A 21,278-nucleotide genomic window follows, 5' to 3' on the forward strand; every position below is an offset into this window, starting at 1 on the left:
ACCCAACCAACCAGTTCTATAGGGAATGTATCTCATTGGCACTGAAAACCTGTGCCACCCAACCAACCAGTTCTATAGGGAATGTATCTCATTGGTACTGAAAACCTGTGCCACCCAACCAACCAGTTCTATAGGGAATGTATCTCATTGGCACTGAAAACCTGTGCCACCCAACCGACCAGTTCTATAGGGAAGGTATCTCATTGGCACTGAAAACCTGTGCCACCCAACCGACCAGTTCTATAGGGAATGTATCTCATTGGCACTGCACTCACCCTTGCACCAGCTGGTCAACAACAATGCCTACGTCAGCCTACTGTTTATTGATTATAACTCAGTGTTCAACATCATCATTCCTTCATTACTGATCAACAAGCTTCAAAACCTGAGCTCCTGTACCTCCCTCTGCAACTAGATCGTCGACTTCTTGATCAGGAGATCAAAAATAACATCTCCTCCTCCAAGACAATCATCAAAGACTTATTGTAACTTATTTATTTTGTTTTCTGTATTGCAGCCACAAAAAACAAATTGCACAACATATGCCAGTGATAATAAATTTGATTCTGATTTTATAATGAAGGTCCACGAACAACGCATCATTATGCATTTTAAACACGTTTGAAACTTGTAGCAATTTACTGTCTTTGGGCTGTAGTTTTGCAACTTTGCACTTTACAATTGCTGCAAAGCAGCTAATTTCCTGTCATATGAGACAGTATTAATAGACCTGGTTATGGTCTCACTGGAGACTTTGCTCCAGGAGCTCGTCATGCCCTTAACAATAAGTACTGTAGAACTGGTGAGTAAGGCGAACAGATTGAAATTACAAATGAGGCTAGTATGTGGATCCAGACAGCACCAAGGAAACTCCAGTCCTTGTATCTATTCAAGAGACTGCAGAATGGATGAGCAAAATTACCATAGTACGATGGTATAAAGAATACATTTTCCAAAATCCCACCTCTTTCTTCTTGAGGTTCCCCTCAACTGGAAGGAAGTAAACGTAACCCCACTCTTTAACAAAGTTGGGAGAAGACAATTGCAGAGAAAATACTTAAAGCCTATCATTGAGTGAGTGGCAACAGCACATTTGAAAAAGTAGGACTGATCAGTTGGACATATCGGGCCGAGGCCCTTCGTCAGGATGAACTGATAGAAGAGCTAGTAAGAGATTTGAGAGGGGGAGGGGGAGATCCAAAATGATAGGAGAAGGCAGGAGGGGGAGGGATGGAGCCAAGAGCTGGACAGTTGATCCTCTCATATCCCTTTTGCCAATCACCTGTCCAGCTCTTGGCTCTATCCCTCCCCCTCCTGTCTTCTCCAATCACTCTGGATCTCCCCACTTTCAAATCTCTTACTAGCTCTTCTTTCAGTTCACCCTGACGAAGGGTCTTGGCCCGAAACATCGACTGTACCTCTTCCTAGAGATGCTGCCTGGCCTGCTGCGTTCACCAGCAACTTTGATGTGTGTTATGGTAGTAGGGAATGGTATTGGATCAAAGAGAGAGAAACTGATTACCTTGGAGGTCTGGTACAAACATTAGCTTCCTTCCTGATCTCTAGTGTTGTCTGTGGAGTCTACACATTCGTTCTGAGATCCCACCAGATGCATCCATTCCCATTAGGAACTTGCTGTGCTGCTACTGAGGCACACTCAAAAGATGTGCAAGTTACTAGGTTAATTGATTATTATAACAGGAAATCAGATTAGTGTAAATGAGCTCTTTGATAGAACGGACACAATGGGTCAAATGTACGAGGTCCCTATGTTGTACAATTCTGTGACTAATAACAGGGGCCAAGCAGAGCTGGGACAGCCACTCATCCTGACATGAGAGGAAGTGGAGAAAGGCTCATTGCAGAAGTTTGTTTACGCCCAGAATCTTTATGGAACATTCTCCTCTCTGAACTTCAGTAAGATACCAAGTTGAGGTGCAGGTTGCCTTACACAAAGTCCTCACTGAAATAAATCACCAGCTACAATTAGAACAACAGGGAAAGAACAGCATTGCCTTTTAATGTGGTGACAAATCTTTAGCATTTGGCTTCTCTCAGATTGGAGCTGTTTTTAATAACTCACAGTTAGTTGTCCTCTGTTGTGTAAGAGATATTAAGACTGTTCAAATTTACTGAGAATGTGCAGTAATTTCACTGGAGTTGCAAGCTGAACTAGGGTACAGGGCACAATTACTGCATGCACATAATTTGCAGGCAACACTGGTATATTTTAGAAGGTCATAGCATTTCCTCAAGATCCAGTTGACGTGACCATTGGCAGTGAATCATGCAGGTCAGTGCCCAGCATACTAAATGCAGTCATGATACATTCATTCTGTGGTGGTCCACCTATCCCATTTAGTAAGCACCCAGTGCTTCTGACCCTACACCATCCTGTTCTGCAAGGGGCAATACAATTTGTCGGTAAGTGTCACCTGGTTGACATGGTTATCTTGGTTGAAACGAGCAGTTTGTGTAACCTGTGAGATTTGGATTTGGGGGTCAAATGTTGGTGCATGGATAGAACAGGTGATGTACTCTAATGTTACATATGAGGCCTGATTTATAGTCTGATGCAAAACCGGTGATTTACTAGTCAATTAGGCTGTTGGTGCAGTTAATGGAATATGACTTTTGAAGGTAGGCTCATTGATCTTGACCGTTCTTTTGAGATCATTAAAAAAATCGAAGCAGAATTAGGTCACTTTGCCTATTCATGTATGTCCTACCAATCAGTGCAATCATGGCTGATCTTCTACCTTACTAACCCTGCATCCATTTATCAGAATGGTGGATTCCAGTTAATGGGGACACATCAGGATCAGTACATTTTGGCCCAATGAAGTGGCTGCCACAATTAGCCAAAGTTTCATGAAAATAGTTTTAAAAAGGCTAACTATGTTCAACTGAGTAACAAATTATGTATTTAAATAAATACAGAACAAATTAGAATATTACCAATATAACTGTAGTACTATGATAACACCTAATAGTTCTCGACAGCAGAGTTCATACAGTGTACGCTGCTCTGTTCTTTTTGATTGACTGTAAATGAACAAAATCAGTGTTGAAGTCATGTCAAAAATTGTTGCTTTGTCACTTGGCATCGGTAGGCTCAAATGAATACCATAGCACAAGCATACGCAATTGATGCTATTTAAAAACTATTTGCTCTAAGCATGCTGTAGTGTCTCATGGCCAGACACATGAACACAACTGATGCTAGTTAGAAACTGTTGCATTCTCCAAATCCTCATTTTCATTGTAGCATTCAAGATGATTGTCAATATCTTAACTTTCTTCGTGGTTTCTAATTTGTTGAAGCAGTGAAATTGTTTCATTTTCATTCCCAGCCATTTCTTGCATCTCCAAGCCTGACTGCTTGAAACTGTAGTGAGAAAAACAGTTCTGAATTGTCTTACTGCTTATTTCTCTCTACCTATCCCTGACATAAACCACTGCTTTTTTGAACACAAGCTGATGATATTTAAAAACTGTTCACTCTAAGCACGGTGTACTATTTAATGACACACAAGTGCACACAACTGACACTAGTTAGAAACTGTTTGGCAATACTCTCCCGTCCCAGTTAAGAGACATAGTGTCCCAAATAAGTGAGGAAATTCTGGCTATTTTTTTGATTAGTTTATGTTGATTTAGAGTTGTCCCAAATAAGTGGCTGTCTGGATTAACTGATAGGATAACTAACCAGAATCCACTGTACAGTATATCATTTATTCACACCCAGTCCACTCCTGGTGCAAGGTCTCAGCCTGGAATATCAACTTGTATTCTTCCTCTGCAGATACTAATTGATGAGCTAAGTTCTTTCAGAGTTTTGTTTTTGCTGGCAGATCTCAGAATCTACAGTCTCGTTTGTTTTCATATCCTTTATTAGCTCGAGAGACCAGATCTCTTTACAATATTCCAGGCACAATCTTACCAGATATTTATATAAATGTACTTGAATGTTATTATTCTTGTACTCCTTCTTCTTTCAATAAAGACGAGCAAACCATTTGTCTTTCTAATTGTTTGCTGTATTTTGGCATCAGTGATTCACATACACTGGCACCCAGGTCACTCTGAGCACCAACTCCTTACAGTCTCTCATCATTTAACTACTCTACTTTTCTATTTTCCCTACCAAATTTCCTCTTGCACTTTTCCACATTACACTCCATCAGCTGTGACCTTGCAGATTCACATAACCTGCAAGAATCCATTTAAAACCCAAAAGATACTGCAGATGCTGGAAATCCAGGACAACTCACACAAAACGCTGGAGGAACTCAGCAGGTCAGGCATCATCTATGGAAATGAATGTTAGAGTGAATTTTTTAGGGGTAATGATTTGTTTACATTTAAGTGACTTTGGCCACCAGACTTCTACTTGACAATGCACTTCCTATGCTTCTGGCACCGTAGTTTGACCTGATGCTGTAGTTTTGAAGACAGTATTATCTATGCATTATAAATATTAATTGTTTTCTATGTTAGCATGGGAAATGCCAAATAAATGTATCGTAGACTTAATTTACATTCCTAAAGGCTGTCGATACCAACCCAGACATGTTGGCGTTGGAAGGAAAGGATGGTGTGATATTTTGTATGTAGCCTCAAAAGGAAGCATTGTCTATAACTTTTTAAGTAGCGATTGCCTTTGTGTTTAGCATATAAACATTGAGCCCGCATTGGGCTAGCAGACCTTTCTGCGGAAGGTGTCTCCGTCCGTAAGATGCCTGCTGTAGCTTGTGTCGAATAAAGAGGCTGCTTTGTACCTACCAGTGACTCTGTCTCTCTGATGATTTCGTCCACGCTCCAACAATGAATAAACTGTTGATGCTTCAGGCTGGGACATTCCATCAGGACTGGTAAGGAAGGGGGAAGATGCCAGAATAAAAGTGTAGGGAGAGGAGAAGGAGACCGAGCTTGAAGGTGATAGGTGAAGCCAAGTGGATGGGGGAGGGGGGAATGATGTAAGAAGCTGGAAGGTGACTTGCAGATGTCGGTGGGACGCAACTAAAACAAGAGGGATAAAATGGAGTTGTGGTATGTGGATGCGAGAGCAGGCAGAAACAATGGGCCTACCCAACCATTCAGCTTTGTGAATCTTGGGACCAGGTGTCAATTCTCTGGACACCTCCTCTTACTGACCCCTTGAAAAGGACCTCACTTGGGACCATCAGGATATTGTCTCTGACACCACCAGCAACCTCACCGACTCTGGAGATCTCCCAACCACTGCCACCAACCCTCATTGTTCCCTTATCCCACACTGCAACACCTCGTATTCCAACTAAGTAGTCTTTAAGCTGATGGCATGAACATTGATTTCTCTTACTTGAATTACTTCCGGTAATTTTGCCCCTTCCATTCCCCACTCTGGCCTCTTACTACCTCTCCTCCCTGTTTATCACCTCCCTCTGGTGCCCTTCCTCCTTCCCTGTCTCCCATGGTCCACTCTCCAGTCCTTTACCTTTTCCACCTGTCATCTCTAAGCTTGTTACTTCCTCTCTCCCTCACCCCTCCTCCACCCACCTGTCTACACCTATCACCTTCAAACTTGTCTTCCTTCCCTTACTCCTCCCTTCATATTCTGGCATCTTTCCCTTCCTCTCCAGCTCTGATAAAGGGTCTTGGCCCAAAACATCGGCTGATTATTTATTCCAATAGATCTGCTGAGTTCCTCCAGCATTTTGTGTGTACATCCATTTAAAACTTCTCTCAATCATCAGACCCCAACTTGGTATCATTAGCAAACATGGATACTGTATATTACTGTAAACCCTCTCAACAAGATCATTGATATTGACTGAATATTAGAGCTCAACATCAACTCCTGCAACACTAGTCAACAACCTCCCAATCTCAAAGTGACCTATTTATTCCTAGTCATTATTTTCTGTTTATTAACTGATCCTCAACGCACACAAGAATATTTCCTTCAATCCCATGTGCTTTATGATTTCTTCTATGGCACTTTATTCAAGGTCTGAAAGTCTAATGAGCAGCATAGCTGTCTTCCTCATCAATTCTCAGCAAACTTGAACAAGTTACACGCCAATTCTGATCAGTCCTACTTTTTCAAATGTGCTGTTGCCACTCACTCAATGATAGACTTTAAGTATTTTCTCTGCAATTGTCTTCTCCCAACTTTGTTAAAGAGTGGGGTTACGTTTACTTCCTTCCAGTTGAGGGGAACCTCAAGAAGAAAGAGGTGGGATTTTGGAAAATGTATTCTTTCTACCATAGTACTATGGTAATTTTGCTCATCCATTCTGCAGTCTCTTGAATAGATACAAGGACTGGAGTTTCCTTGGTGTTGTCTGGATCCACATACTAGCCTCATTTGTAATTTCAATCTGTTCGCCTTACTCACCAGTTCTACAGTACTTATTGTTAAGGGCATGATGACCTCCTGGAACAAAGTCTCCAGTGAGACCATAACCAGGTCTATTAATACTGTCTCATATGACAGGAAATTAGCTGCTTTGCAGCAATTTTAAAGTGCAAAGTTGCAAAAGTACAGCCCAAAGACAGTAAATTGCTACAAATTTCAAAATAACTAGTGCTTAAAATGCATGATGATGCATTGTTCGTGAACCTTCATTATAAAATCAGAATCAAGTTTATTATCACTGGCATATGTTGTGAAATTTGTTGTTTGTGGCTGCAACACAGAAAACAAAATAACTAAGTTACAATAAGTCTTTGATGATTGTCTTGGAGGAGGAGATGTTATTTTTGATCTCCCGATCAGGAAGTCGATGGTCTAGTTGCAGATGGAGGTACAGGAGCTCAGGTTTTGAAGCTTGTTGATCAGTAATGAAGGAATGATGATGTTGAACACTGAGTTATAATCAATAAACAGTAGGCTGACGTAGGCATTGTTGTTGACCAGCTGGTGCAAGGGTGAGTGCAGTGCCAATGAGATTCATTCCCTATAGAACTGCTTGGTTGGGTGGCCCAGGTTTTCAGTGCCAATGAGAATCATTCCCTATAGAACTGGTTGGTTGAGTGGCACAGGTTTTCAGTGCCAATGAGATTCATTCCCTATAGAACTGGTTGGTTGGGTGGCACAGGTTTTCAGTGCCAATGAGATTCATTCCCTGTAGAACTGGTTGATTGGGTGGCACAGGTTTTCAGTGCCAATGAGATACATTCCCTATAGAACTGGTTGATTGGGTGGCACAGGTTTTCAGTGCCTTGCCAGGTGCACCATTGGGCCTGAAGCTTTGTCAGGGTTCACCCTCTGGAAAGCTGTTCAGATGTCGGCCTCTGAAACAGATATAAGATGCTGCAGGGAATTACACATGTATAATTTTATTCTGCCTTTCAAAGTGTACATAAAAGGCATTCATCTTAATTCAGCCATTTATGATGTTAGGTTTCACCTTGTAGGAAGTAATAGCATGCAAACTCTGCCAAAGCTAAGGTGCATCTGATTCTGTCTCTAGCTTCCCTTGGAACTGTTTTTTCATACTTAAGATAGCTTTCCATAGGTCGTAGAATCATAGAAAAGTACAACACAGGAACAGGCCCCAGGCTGATCTATTTCATAGAAAGCCATTTAAGCTGCCTACTCCCAGCAACCTGCACTGGGTCCATAGCCCTCCACAGCACTGCCATCCAGGTACCCATCCCAACTACTCTTAAATGTTGAAATTGGGCTCACACGCACAGACATCCCGCCTCTCCCGGAAGTTGCAGGAGTCACCCGCACATTGACAGCGGCTCCCTGATGGCTGCAAATTATGTACGATATCCTGGAAATGGATTTTTTTCACACACACACACACACACACACACACACACACACACACACACACACACACACACACACAGATGGGAGGGGGGGAGAGAGGGGGAGGGGAGAGGGTGGAGGGAGGAGGCGGGAGGGGAGAGGGGGTGCAGGGAGAGAGGATAGATGGATGGCAGAGTGTTCCACAAAAAGCAAAAAGAAAATATAAAACATACTTCACCCCAGACTACACTAAAGAGTACCCCTGCCTAACAGGGGTCAAAATAATGACTGTGTTGCTCGCTGCACTGCTTGTAACAGTGACCTTTCTATTGCCCATGGTGGGTTAAGACTGTAAAAGACATGTTGAGGTGAGTTTAACAGGTGTCATTCATTCATTATCATAACTAACGTTATTTAAACTAGCCGGCTAGCTGCTAAGGAGCTACTCTATTGCTCCTTATTGGGAACAGGAAGTTGAATTGAAATGGATAGCCGCTGGGAGACCCTGCCTTTTGTGGCAGATAGAGTGAAGGTGCTCAAATATTTGATACCCCAATCTACGCCGAATCTCACCAATGTAGAGGAGGCTGCACCAAGTTACAGCAGGTGACCCAGGCAGACCTGCTGGTGAACTATCGCCTCACACGGAAGGACTGTTTAAGGGTCTGAATAGTGGTGAGGGAGGTGGTCTAGGGGCAGTTCACAGGGATAAGTGGAGGAGGGAGATCAGTGGGGAGGGTTGAGTGGACAAGCAGAAAGTGAGAGTCGGGGGTGGGGGGAGGGAGAAGATGTGTTTAGTGGTAGGATCCCGCTGTAAATGGCAGAAGTTTTGGAGAGTAATGTGCTGGATACAGAGGCTTGTGGGCTGGTTGGTAAGGACAAAGGGAACCCAGTGTGCTGCAATGACAGTGTTTTCTCAAATGTTGCAAAGATGGACCAGTGGTAGTCATGGGATCGACTGCAAAGGCCCATGAATACAGCAGTAAATGCAAGAAACTTCAAACAAAAGACCGGAGATATTGGAGAAGCCATGGAATTTGTTTTCACAGTTCACAGTTGCAGCAGAAAGACTGGACAGGTGCATGATGGAAACAAGTCTAAAGACAGATAGGAGCTGATTGGGTAAATATGATCAGTACTATTTTCTTGTATGGGGTGGGGGGCAAAACACTGAGACAGATTAGTTGAGCCAATTGGACTGTTTTGGAATTCAACTCCCATATAATACTATGGTACCAAAGACATTTCCACATCAACAAGTGCTAATAAGAACAATCTGTGCACTCAGCAGAGACAGGTGAATAGTTGCCACAAAGAAACAGCCGATCAAAGCCAGATGCAAGACGTCATCTGACTGACTTGGCCTCCACTTGTCCCTTCTCCACCCGCCCCACCGTTAAGGCTGATTTATGCTTCTGCGTCGGCTCTAACCTGTAGCCGATGCCGTAGCCTGTGCAAGTGGTCTATGCCCTTGTGAGCATTTATACTTCTGCACTGGTGTGTCCGCGTCGCTCTGCAATTCACCGCTAAAACGCTAGTTGGCGATGGGGTTTCTATGCCACTGTGTTGAGTTTCTTCGTGTACTTCAAGCAGTGGCGACTGAAACTGAGCGCATCATGTTGCAGTTGGAGCTAATAAATGTTGAACAAGAGTTACTTTTATTGAAGTTACTGCAACGTAGAAAGGAGGGAAGACGTGGGAGGAGATGGTGTGTACGAGCATTGAATGGATTGAGGCAGAAGGAGGGTGAATTTTCTGTGCTTGTCCGGCCACTGAGAGACAAGAAGCAACCAGAAATGCACAGGAGGAAATGCGATGCTACCAAGCCAACCAATCAGTTGTTGCTGTCTGCGTCACCGCAACGCGTGGTTACATTTTTGGGGAGGTGTACGTCAGGCTACAGCGTAGGGTACGCGGCTACGCCGTACCTATGGCATTAATTCAATGCAGAAGTATAAATTGCCCTTAACTCCTTTCCTTTGGCCTAAGGAACATTTAAGTGACACCCACCTGACATGGGAACACAAAAGAGGAAACTGACCAAAATAATTAATAAAAAGCAGGTAAAGATAGTAATATGCCTGAAGTCATTTTCAGATACGTTTTATAAAAACACAATTGGTGTTTATAATGTAAAGAAACAATCTTTCACAAAGGTAAGGTCAAATTTGGAGTATTGTGTGCAATTCTGTTTACCTACTGAAAGAAAGGATATCAGTAAGATTGAAAGAGCGCACAGAAAATTTACAAGGACGTTGCCAGGACTTGAGGAACTGAGCTATAGGGAAAGGTTGGATAGGTTAGGACTTTATTCCCTGGTGTGTAGGGGAATGAGGGGAGATTTTATAGAGGTATCTAAAATTATGAGGGATGTAGATAGGATAAATGCAAGCAGGCCTTTCCCATGCTGGCAGGGTGAGACGAGAACTAGAGGTCATAGGTTAAAGGTGAAAGGTGAAATACTTAAGAGTGAACCTTAAATCAGAGGGTGGTGCAAATGTGGAATCAGCTGCCAAAGGAAGTGGTGGATAAGGGTTTGATTTCAACATTTGAGAGAAATTTGGATAAGTACATGGATAGGAGGGGTACAGAGGGCGAGGTTCAGGTGCAGGCAGCTGGGACTAAGTGGAATAATAGTTTGGGATGGACTGCACAGGACAAAGGACCTGATTCTGTGCTGTAGTGGCCTATGAGCCTAAAGGTTAATTATGACGGAACTGGAACTGACAGCTACACAGCAAAAGGTCCTGAGACTCTGGTAGCAGCAGCATCATCAAATACAATTTGAGACCAGGCCATGAAAGGAGATTTTAGAACAAGTGACCAGAGTTTGGTCGATGGGAAGTTTCATAGGAGCATCACAGAGGTGGGGAGAGAGGCAGAAAGGTTTTGGGAAGGGATTCCAGAGCTTGAGACACAGACAGCTGAAGGCACAGTCATCAATAGCAGAGTGCTTAAAGTCATGGTTGAACAAGATGCTGGAATTGGAGGTGCAGAGACTGGGGGTGGGGTGAATTGTAGGAGTGGGAGAGGATGCAGAAACAGGAGACGGGATTGAAAGCAAGAGTCTTAAGATTGAAATGTTGTTTAACCAGGTGTTTGGGTTGTTTGGTGAGGACAGAAGAGATGGATGAAAGGTCTTGGTGCATGTTAGAACAAGGCAGCGGTGTTTTGGGCGATTAAAAATTGTTACTCACTAAACAGGAGATTGGGCAGGTGGTTTGACATTTTTTGGAAGGAGGTGCAGAGATAACAATGCAAGGTGCGAGTCTCAGAGTGTGGGAACATCTAGAGAATTAGAATCCAGTGGAAGACATCTGCTGTATACCGGACACTCAAGTGTGTCAGGGAAGTGAAGTATGTGCAGTGAAAATTACGACTGAGAAGGTGTTCAGGAAACTTAATGGCCTGAGGGTGGATAAATCTCCTGGACCTGATGGAATGCACCCTTGGGTTCTGAAGGAAGTAGCTGGAGAGATTGCGGAGGTATTAGCAATGATCTTTCAAGAATCGATAGATTCCGGCATTGTACTGGATGACTGGAAAGTTGCAAATGTCACTCTGCTATTTAAGAAGGGTCGGAGCAGCAGAAAGGAAGCTACAGACCTGCTAGCCTGACATCAGTGGTTCGGAAATTGTTGGAATCGATTGTTAGGGATGAAATTACGGAGCACCTGGAGGCACATGAGAAGATAGGCCAGAGCCAGCATGGCTTCCTGAAAGGAAAATCCTGCCTGACAAATCTACTGCAAATTTTTGAGGAGATTGCAAGCAGGGTAGACAAAGGAGATGCAGTAGACTTGGTGTATTTGGATTTTCAAAAGGCCTTTAACAAAGTGCCCACGAGCGGCTGCTCAGCAAAATAAGCACCCATGGAATTACAGGGATGTTACTAGCATGGGTGGAGCATTGGCTGAACGGCATAAAACAGAGTGGGAATAAAGGGATCCTATTCTGGCTGCCGCTTACCAGTGGAGTTCCATGGGTCGGTGTTGGGACTGCTGCTTTTTACAATGTACATCAATAATTTGGACTATGGGATTAATGGATTTGTGGTTAATTTTGCCGATGATACCAAGATAGGTGAAGGAAATAGAGAGCCTGCAGAGAGACTTGGATAGTTCAGGGGAATGGGCAAAGAAGTGGCAAGTGAAATACAATGTTGGAAAGTGTATGGCCATGCACTTGGGTGGAAGAAATAAACAGGCAGACTATTATTTAGATGGGGAGATAATTCAAAATGCAGAGATGCAAAGGGACTTGGGGGTCCTTGTGCAGGATAGCCTAAAGGTTAACCTCCAGGTTGAGTTGGTGGTGAACGCGACGAATGCAATGTTGGTATTCATTTCTGGAGGTATAGAATGAAAGAGCAGGGATGTGATGTTGGGGCTCTATAAGGCATTCGTGTGACCACACTTGGAGTATTGTGTGCAGCTTTGGGCTCATTATTTTAGAAAGAATATACTGACATTGGAGAGGGTTCAGCGAAGAGTCATGAGAATGATTCCAGGAATGAAAGGGTTACCGTATGAGGAACGTCTGGCAGCTCTTGGGCTGTATTCCCTGCAGTTCAGGAGAATGAGGGGAGGGGGATCTCATAGAAACATTCCAAATGTTAAAAGGCCTGAACAGATTAGATATGATAAAGTTATTTCCCATGGTCAGGGAGTCTAGGACAAGAGGGCACGACTTCAAGATTGAAGGACATCCATTTAGAAGAGAGATGCGGAGAAATTTCTTTAGTCAGATGGTGGTAAATTTGTGGAATTTGTTGCCACAAGTGGCTGTGGAGGCCAAATCATTGGGTGTATTTAAGGCAGAGATAGATAGGTTCTTGATTAGCCAGGGCATCATGAGGAGGCAAGGGGAATGGGGATGACTGGAAGAATTGGATGGCGGAGCAGACTCGATGGGCTGATGGGCCTACTTCTGCTCCTCCATCTTATGGTCTTATGATTAAGGGGAGGTTTCTTTGGTGAGGGACACTAAGGTTGGGCTTGGGGCTTTTGTTAGGAAGAGATGAAGAGAGAAGACGCCAGAGAGAAGAGGTGAAGGGCCCGTTCCCCTGCTGTACTTGTCTCTCCACGTTGACTAAATCTTCAGTGACTAACTCTGATTTGTGTGCAAGACCTTGGTCTAAAACCCAGTGAACAGCACAGAAAGCTACCTCAAAAAGAAATGTAACAGAAGGAAAAAATTAAAAGGAAACGAAACACATGACATGCTTTTTACGAGTTTCTGCTCCGCGAAAGTCGCAAGGCGGTAAATCCTGCACCTCTCTGGTGTGCAACACGAAGCAGCGTTTACCTTAATCCACTTTATTAATTAAAGCAGTCAAAAGAATGATGTAATATACAAATTAGGGGAAAGACGTCCACTGGTAACAGGTTAAACGTGCCTAACACAATCTCTAAAATCATTCAAAAAGCTAACAGAGATTAAATTACATGATTTGTAATATTGAAATGGCATCCCAAATGTGACTAGACCACTGGAGTGATACAATATTGTGTAATTCTGGTTGGGAAGAGAAGCTTAGCTATTGAAAAATCAACTTTAACTAATATGTACAGAAGCAATGGCTGCCGAACCAAACCATCAGGTAATCACAGCATCCACTGGCACTGCTGTTCAAGTCACTGGAATAATGAGGTAGGCATTCAAAGTCATTTCAATAACTGTCTAACGGGCACTCTTTCTTTTAATGTTAAAAACAATTAAAAGGGAAATTAAGGTAGGTCAAAACTTATAGCACATCATTCAGCAACGTGGGGACAATGAGTGCAGACACATGAGGCCCCATTAAATGTGGGCCCCACCTTAGGAACCATCAATGTGGAACCCACCCCTTCACCAGGCCCCATCAAATGCGAAACCCTCTCCTACATCAGGGTCAGGACCCATTAATGTGGACCACTTCCCCAAGCCAAGGCCCATCCAATGTGGGCCCCTCACTGGGCCCCTCCTCTGCCACCCCATCCGAGAACAGTTTCAGATTGGACAACATCTTCAGTTTTAATTCGAGCATTTGCCACTGGATGCTGGGAATACAAGCAAAGGTGTTTTGGGAAAGGAGGAGGAGGCATACTGGATACAAGTGACTGTCGACAGAGCAGCAAAGCTAATAACCTCACATCCTTGTTAACAGTTAAACCCATCGGATACACAATGCCACTGGGTACACTACAGTCAATGAAAATAAATAGGGGAAGTAGACAGCTTGATATCTCAAGCTAAATTGAGACAGCAGAAAGACTGCAGAACTAGAATCTACAAGGCAGCTAAAATCCAGTGACACTACGTACGAGACATTTACATTTCCAGGGGTAATTCTTTAAAGAGTGTTGTGTATGTGGCCTGGCTACACAACAATGCTATTAATAAAAATGCTGGAGACAGGAGCGAAGTTTCATGGTTCTTTACTAGTAGAAAATGATGCAGAACACACACATACGTATCAATATGCGCCTAATAGCGCATGCAACGATGTGTTACTACAACATAAAGTAGTCCCCATATCATACAGTAGGCTGACCCGGCTGATGCTGTAGTGGCGTCACCCCGAGTTTGAATCCAGCCGGCTCCCCTGCACGCTTTCCATCCATTCTGGGTTACGAGCTGGTGATCTCTTTGGAAACTCACCCGGCAGAAGGCAATGGCAAACCACTGCTGTCACTTGCCTCGTACGCGGTTCCCCACTATGTCAGAGAGGCGTGGAGGGAAATCGTCCGGCAACTGGAGAAACTCCGGATGTGACGTAACTTTCCTTTTTCCTATACGGTACAAAGAGAGAGTGAAGAAGGTTTTCAAAGATGTCAGCGGCAGATCTCGTTGCAAGTCTGGACAGCCATTTCTTCACTCCTTTCTATGATAAGGCAAGCACTAGATAAGAAGGAAAACATGCAGATTAGATATTAAAAGGAGACAAAATGGGAACGTTTCTGAAGATAATCAGAACACGCATCTATCTGTAAGCTATGACGACAACTTGTGGGAATTCTAGCGATGGAGTATGTCATTTCTAAAATATTGCAAGTGAATTCATACATTGCCAACTCTTAATTCCTGTTGCTTCAAGACCTATTCGGGGAGATGGGACTCGTCAGCTCATCTAGGAGAAGGAAAATTCGGATCTCAAACCTCTGCTGCCTTGCGGCTGTACCCACTCACAGGGAAGGCTTCGGGAGTAAACCCGGAGCTGGAGTCCCTAAGGCAGTCCTACGCTGAATGACAACTCCTGTGGTGCTCCTGGTACCAAACTCAATCTGCCGTTCCTTTGGGTGCGTGCAGACGGGGAGCTTGCTACATGGGGCAACAGCTTGCTCTCCATATCGTACTGCTACCTCCCTGAAATGAGTTTTTGCAGGGTGGGATGTCTGGCACTAGATTTTAACACCCGTTCCTAAACCCTAAAAATCACCTAATATAAACGCAGAACTCTTTACTGAGGATTGTACTCAAAACTCTGGATTGGTTCTTAAAATATTCAGCTTCCAGGAACAGGGAGGCAAGTAAGAGACAGAACTGAGAACTTCATGCTTGGCTCTATAACAAGGTTTATAATTCTGAACAATTAGTAAATCCCTTTAACTGGAAACAGTTCCAAATATCACAGCATTGTTCCAGCAGCTCGAATAACCCTCTTGCTGGTTCAGAGTTTTGAATCCATAATTTGTGTTTTATCCCCTTTAATGAACGTGCTGAGGACTGCATGTTTTTCCCCGACCCTCACTCGTTACACGTGCAGATTACAAAACACACATCTTTAGCTTAAAGAGCCTTTTCTACCATCAGTGCCCCCACAGCAGGAACCCATCTTGTCTTCTGCTCATCTTCAGAGACCCAGTGACAGACTCTGGGACAATGCAGGCCACAACTGCTCGAAGGGAGAATGCTTATGCTCGTACCGAGCTGGGTCCAAAGCCACAACTTACCAGTCATGGCTTCCTGCGCAAAGTACTTTACGTCCATATCTTGGTCCTGACCCAATTTCTCCAATATTGGTTTGAACTCGTTCTGTAAAGTGCTGTGATTTAAAAGCAAGTTTTAGTACCTGTGACCTTCAAAACAAGACAGCAGCACATTCACTTAAATCTAAAGCGATACTGGATATTACCCAGATTAAAATCTCCTCTTTCTGCCTCTCACGCAGGCTCCCACTTCCACAACTGATCGTTTACTGGCCAGATACGGGTTAGAGCTCAACTAGCAGAGTACGGTCACAAACTGCAGCTGAGCTCATTTGGGTTAGTGGATGCAAAAGGAGAATAATTCGGATGCCGCATTTTTATGCCGTTGAAGAGAGGGGGCACTGAATGCATAAACTTCCTTTTAATGCAATCCGTCTGTTATTGCTTTCCACACAAATTCCAATCAAATCACAAACGCACAATTTCACAAAAATCGTTCACCGGACGGGTTGGCGGGGTGGAGATACGTTGCTACCAAAGGAGGTGTAGGGTGCTCCTTCCCTCCGCAGACCTGCAGGTCACCCTTGGGCAAGGTGCAACACCTGCTTAAGCCCCCCCACCTGATCAGGGTCACGCGATGCCGTGGGAGCAGATGGTGGACAGTCATGTGTGCAGCCGGTGCAGATCACAAGTCCTGGTTGTGCGACCACTGATGCCGGGCAGACAATCTCTGAAGAGCACTGATAATGGCTGGGGGGTGGGGTGGGGGGTCACCTCGTCTTGTAAAAACACACACGGCCCAGAAGGCGTCAATGGCACAAACCAGTTCTGCAGGATAATTTGCCAAGAACAACCGTGGCCATGGAGAGACCACGATCGCCCACGTCACATGCTGATGAAGATGGTGGTGGCGTTAACTGAAATCTCACTGTGCGGTTTTCACTTCTAACCAGGATTTATCCATCAGTGGTTGAAGGAGAGAGGGAAAATGTATTAAAGAAGATTGGAGGAGCAAACTTTTCATGCAGGAGTTGGTAGCTGAGCTGCCAAAGGAGGTGGTGGTGGTGCAGGCCGGAACAAAAACCTGGACAGTCACTTGATAAACCTCTGGTTAGGTCACATTTGGAGTACTGAATTCAGCTCTGGTCTCCCCTTTAAAGGGTGTGGAGACTTTGAAGAAGGTACAGAAGATGTTTACAGGACGTTGCCAGTGATAAACCTCTGGTTAGGTCACATTTGGAGTACTGAATTCAGCTCTGGCCAGCTCTTTAAAGGGTGTGGAGACTTTGGAGAAGGTATAGAAGATGTTTACAGGACGTTGCCAGTGATAAACCTCTGGTTAGGTCACATTTGGAGTACTGAATTCAGCTCTGGCCAGCTCTTTAAAGGGTGTGGAGACTTTGGAGAAGGTATAGAAGATGTTTACAGGACGTTGCCTGTGATAAATCTCTGCTTACGTCACATTTGGAGTACTGAATTCAGCTCTGGCCTCCCCTTTAAAGGGTGTGGATACTTTGGAGAAGGTACAGAAGATGTTTACAGGACGTTGCCTGTGATAAATCTCTGGTTAGGTCACATTTGGAGTACTGAATTCAGCTCTGGCCTCCCCTTTAAAGGATCTGAAAAAGGTACAGAAGACATGCTGACTGGTACTGCAGATGTTACCGGAGAGGTTGCTTTCTCCAGGGTGATGGAGTCTGAGGGAGGGACGAGTTGACAGAAGTTTACAAAATTCTGAGGCAAAGGCAGACGGCTCACAGTTGAGATGTAAAAGCCAGAAGAGAACAGCTCAAAGATGTGCTGAGGATTTGAGTACCTGGAACACACCGACGGGTCTGGTGGAAGTGGATGCAGGTATGAAACAAGAACAAGTGTTTACGATCCCATGAAGGGTCACGGTCTGAAACAGCGACTGGTTGTTCATTTCCATGGACGCTGCCTGATCTGCTGAGTTCCTCCAGCGTTTTGTGTGAGCATTGAAGTATTTAAGACACTGTTAGACAGGCAAATGAACGTGCGGAGAATGGAGGATATCGGCCACGTGCGGGCAAAAGGACACGGTTCAATTAGGCGCTGCTTTATTTATAAAGTCTGCAGGTGTTGGAAACCCAGAGCAACAGACACAAAATGCTGGAGGACCTCAGCAGGTCAGGTAGCACCTATGGAAATGAATAAACAGGTGACGTTTCGGGCCCAGACCCTTCGTCCGGACTGAAAAGGAAGAATTAGTTTGGTACAACATTGTGGGCCAATGGGCCTGTTCTACAGGTTCAGTGAGCAAGACAGAGGGATGTGGAGTTAGTGTGGCTGAGTGGGTTTACAATAGCAAGGAGTGATTGTCAGTATAGATGCAATGGACAAGAGGTCATGCTTCTATACAGTACAACTGACTATATCCAGAACCCAAAGGAATATTGCGCATTGCTTGGGAAAGCTGTAGTAAAATGAGGCCCTTGGAATACAAAGGCAGTGGAGAGACCTTAAACAGGTAATTTGGAGGGTAGAAACGGGCTACTAAATGTTCTTGGTGAGGATGTCCTTTCTTTAAAAAAAAGGGGAGAAGGCAGGCGAGTGGGGTTGAGGGGAATAATAAATCAGCCATGATAGAATGGCCGTGCATTATCGATGGGCCGAACGGCCTGGTTCTGCTCCTGTGTCTTATGGCCTTAACCTCTGGATAGAGAAGAAGATCGTTTAAGGGTACCAAAGGATCAAGGTCAAGCAGGAAAGTGAGGCAAACACCACAGGGGAGGGGGAGGCCCGAGGGTTAAGTTTATGCCCCTCCCCCATGCGGTACATGGAATGAGCTGCCAGAGGAACTGGTTGAGGCAGGCACATTAACAACTTCAATAAGCACAGGTACGCGGGCAGGAAAGGTTTAGAGCAAGGGTGCACAACTATTTTGGTGCCATGGATCATTACGCTAGGGGTCCATGAACCCCAGGTTGAGAACCTGGGACGATGGGACCGGCAGAGACGGTGGTCTTGGCCGGATTGGACCTGTGGGTACAAAAGACGGTGCGACTCCATCACTAAATGCCACCACAGTGGCGTCTCAATTTCCATTCCAAACTGGAGGTGAAACATTCTCCACAGGCCGGGTTATAAGCCCCAACTCAAATACTTACCTGGCATCTAAAACCGGTCCTATTTTCTGCAATGTTTTAGCCACGTTGAAGCGAATGTTTGCCACCTGATCGCCTGCCATCTGGAGAACCGTCGGCAGCATGTGCTTTGCTGTGATTTCTTGGCCACAGGCTTCAGACAACACCTAAAAAAAACCAGCAGAAAATGCAAATGTTCATTCACAGCCCCGAACTTCACGAAGCAAGACTGAAGAAAAGATCATCGATCTGATTTGTGCGACGCTCAGAATGTATTTTGCCCCATGATAAAAAGGCATAGTCCACACTGGCACCAATGATCACCCGCAAGGAGAGAGATGAGGTCCTGCAACGGAGACTTACAGATCAATAGACAAGTTGTAAAGAAGAAGTGCTGGTATATTGTAATCGCTGGACTACCCCTTCTGCCATGTACGAGCGAGTTTAGAAACAGGAAGGCAGGACGGCTGAAATGTACAAAGTGTGGGTGCAGAGCAGACAGCATCACTGGGATCTCTTCCATGACAAGGTGACCCGAGCCAAGAGGGAACCAGGATTATAAGACGCAAGAGTGGAATTCGGCTATCGAGTCATATATGATGGCAGAATATAGCATTAGTGGTCAGACTCCTGGCACTGTGGAGGATCAGAGGAATCTTGTGGTCAGAGTCCATAGGACACTCAAAGCTGCTATGCGGTTGACTCTGCGGTTAAGGAGGCATACGGTGCATTGGCCTTCATCAATCGTGGGATTGAGTTTAAGAGCCGAGAGGTAATGTTACAGCTATATAGGACCCTGGTCAGACCCCACCTGGAGTACTGTGCTCAGTTCTGGTCGCCTCACTACAGGAATGACTTGGAAGCCATAGAAAGGGTGCAGAGGAGATTTACAAGGATGTTGCCTGGATTGTGGAGCATGCTTTATGAGAATAGGTTGAGTGAACTCGGCCTTTTCTCTTTGCAGCGACGGAGGATGAGAGGTGACCTGATAGAGGTGAACAAGATAATGAGAGGCATTGATTGTGTGGATAGTCAGAGGCTTTTTCCCAGGGCTGAAATGGCTAGAACGAGAGGGCATAGTTTTAAGGTGCTTGGGAGTGGGTACAGAGGAGATGTCAGTGGTTAATGAGGTGGAGGATAAATGCGTGGCTGAGGGATTGGAGCAGGGGGCAGGGATTCAGATTTCTACATCATTGGGACCTCCCTTGGGGCAGGTGTGCCCTGTACAAAAAGGACGGGTTGCACTTCAATCAGAGGGGGACCAATATCCTGGCAGGGAGGTTTGCTAAGGCTGCTGGGGAGAGTTTAAACTAGAATGGTTGGGGGCTGGGAACCGAACTGAAGAGACTAGGGAAGAGGGGGTTGGCTCACAAACAGAGAAAGCTTGTAGACAGTGCGAGAGGGAGGATAGGCAGGTGATAGAGAAAGGATGCTCTCAGACCGAATGTTTGAGATGTGTCTATTTTAACGCAAGGAGTGTTGTGAACAAAGCGGATGAGCTTAGAGCGTGGATCAGTACTTGGAGATATGATGTGGTGGCCATTAGAGACTAGGATGGCTCAGGGACAGGAATGGTTACTTCAACTGCTGGGTTTTAGATGTTTCAACAAGGACAGGGAGGGAGGCAAAAGAGGTGGGGGCGTGGCACTGTTGATCAGAGATAGTGTCACAGCTGCAGGAAAGGTGGACGCCATGGAGGGATTGTCTACGGAGTCTCTGTGGGTGGAGGTTAGGAACAGAAAGGGGTCAATAACTTTACTGGGTGTTTTTCATAGGCCGCCCAATAGTAACAGGGATATCGAGGAGCAGATAGGGAAACAGATCCTGGAAAGGTGTAATAATAACAGAGTTGTCATGATGGGAGGCTTTAATTTCCCAAATATCGATTGGTGGATCCCAAGAGCAAGGAGTTTAAGATGGGGTGGAATTTGTTAGGTGTGTTCAGGAAGGTTTCTTGACACAATATGTAGATAAGCCTATAAGAGAAGACACTGTACTTGATCTGGTATTCGGAAATGAACCTGGTCAGGTGTCAGGTCTCTCAGTGGGAGAGCATTTTGGAGATAGTGATCATAATTCTATCTCCTTTACCACAGCACAAGGCTAATAGGAAGGAGCTTAAGAAGGAAATTAGGAGAGCCAGAAGAGGCCATGAGAAGGCCTTGGCAGGCAGGGTTAAGGAAAATCCCAAGGCATTCTACAAGTATGTGAAGAGCAAGAGGATAAGACGTGAAAGAATAGGACCTATCAAGTGTGACAGTGGGAAAGTATGTATGAAACCAGAGGAAATAGCAGAGGTACTTAATGAATACTTCCATATTCACTATAGAAAAGGATCTTAGTGATTGTTGTGATGACTTGCAGCAGATTGAAAAGCTTGAGCATGTAGATATTAAGAAAGAGGATGTGCTGGAGCTTTTGGAAAGCATCAAGTTGGATAAATCGCTAGGACTGGATGAGATGTACCCCAGGCTACCGTGGGAGGCGAGGGAGGAGATTGTTGAGCCTCTGGTGATG

The 21,278-nt window shown here is 44.7% G+C and overlaps 1 protein-coding gene across 1 annotated transcript in view; it reads right to left on the minus strand.

Annotated features, from left to right (window-relative positions):
- Positions 1-9,093: 9,093 nt before the first annotated feature.
- The window catches only part of LOC140203614 (serine/threonine-protein phosphatase 2A 65 kDa regulatory subunit A beta isoform-like), an 88,712-nt gene continuing 76,527 nt past the window's right edge, over positions 9,094-21,278 (minus strand). The window contains exons 15-17 of the mRNA XM_072269662.1: positions 18,786-18,928; positions 15,682-15,773; positions 9,094-9,197 (exon numbers count right to left, since the gene is read on the minus strand). Of these exons, the coding sequence (XP_072125763.1) occupies positions 9,094-9,197; positions 15,682-15,773; positions 18,786-18,928 (339 nt within the window). The remainder of the gene's footprint in view (positions 9,198-15,681; positions 15,774-18,785; positions 18,929-21,278) is intronic.

This window comes from Mobula birostris, chromosome 10 (genome assembly GCF_030028105.1).
Source record: "Mobula birostris isolate sMobBir1 chromosome 10, sMobBir1.hap1, whole genome shotgun sequence".
In the NCBI taxonomy this organism is placed as follows: domain Eukaryota; kingdom Metazoa; phylum Chordata; class Chondrichthyes; order Myliobatiformes; family Myliobatidae; genus Mobula; species Mobula birostris.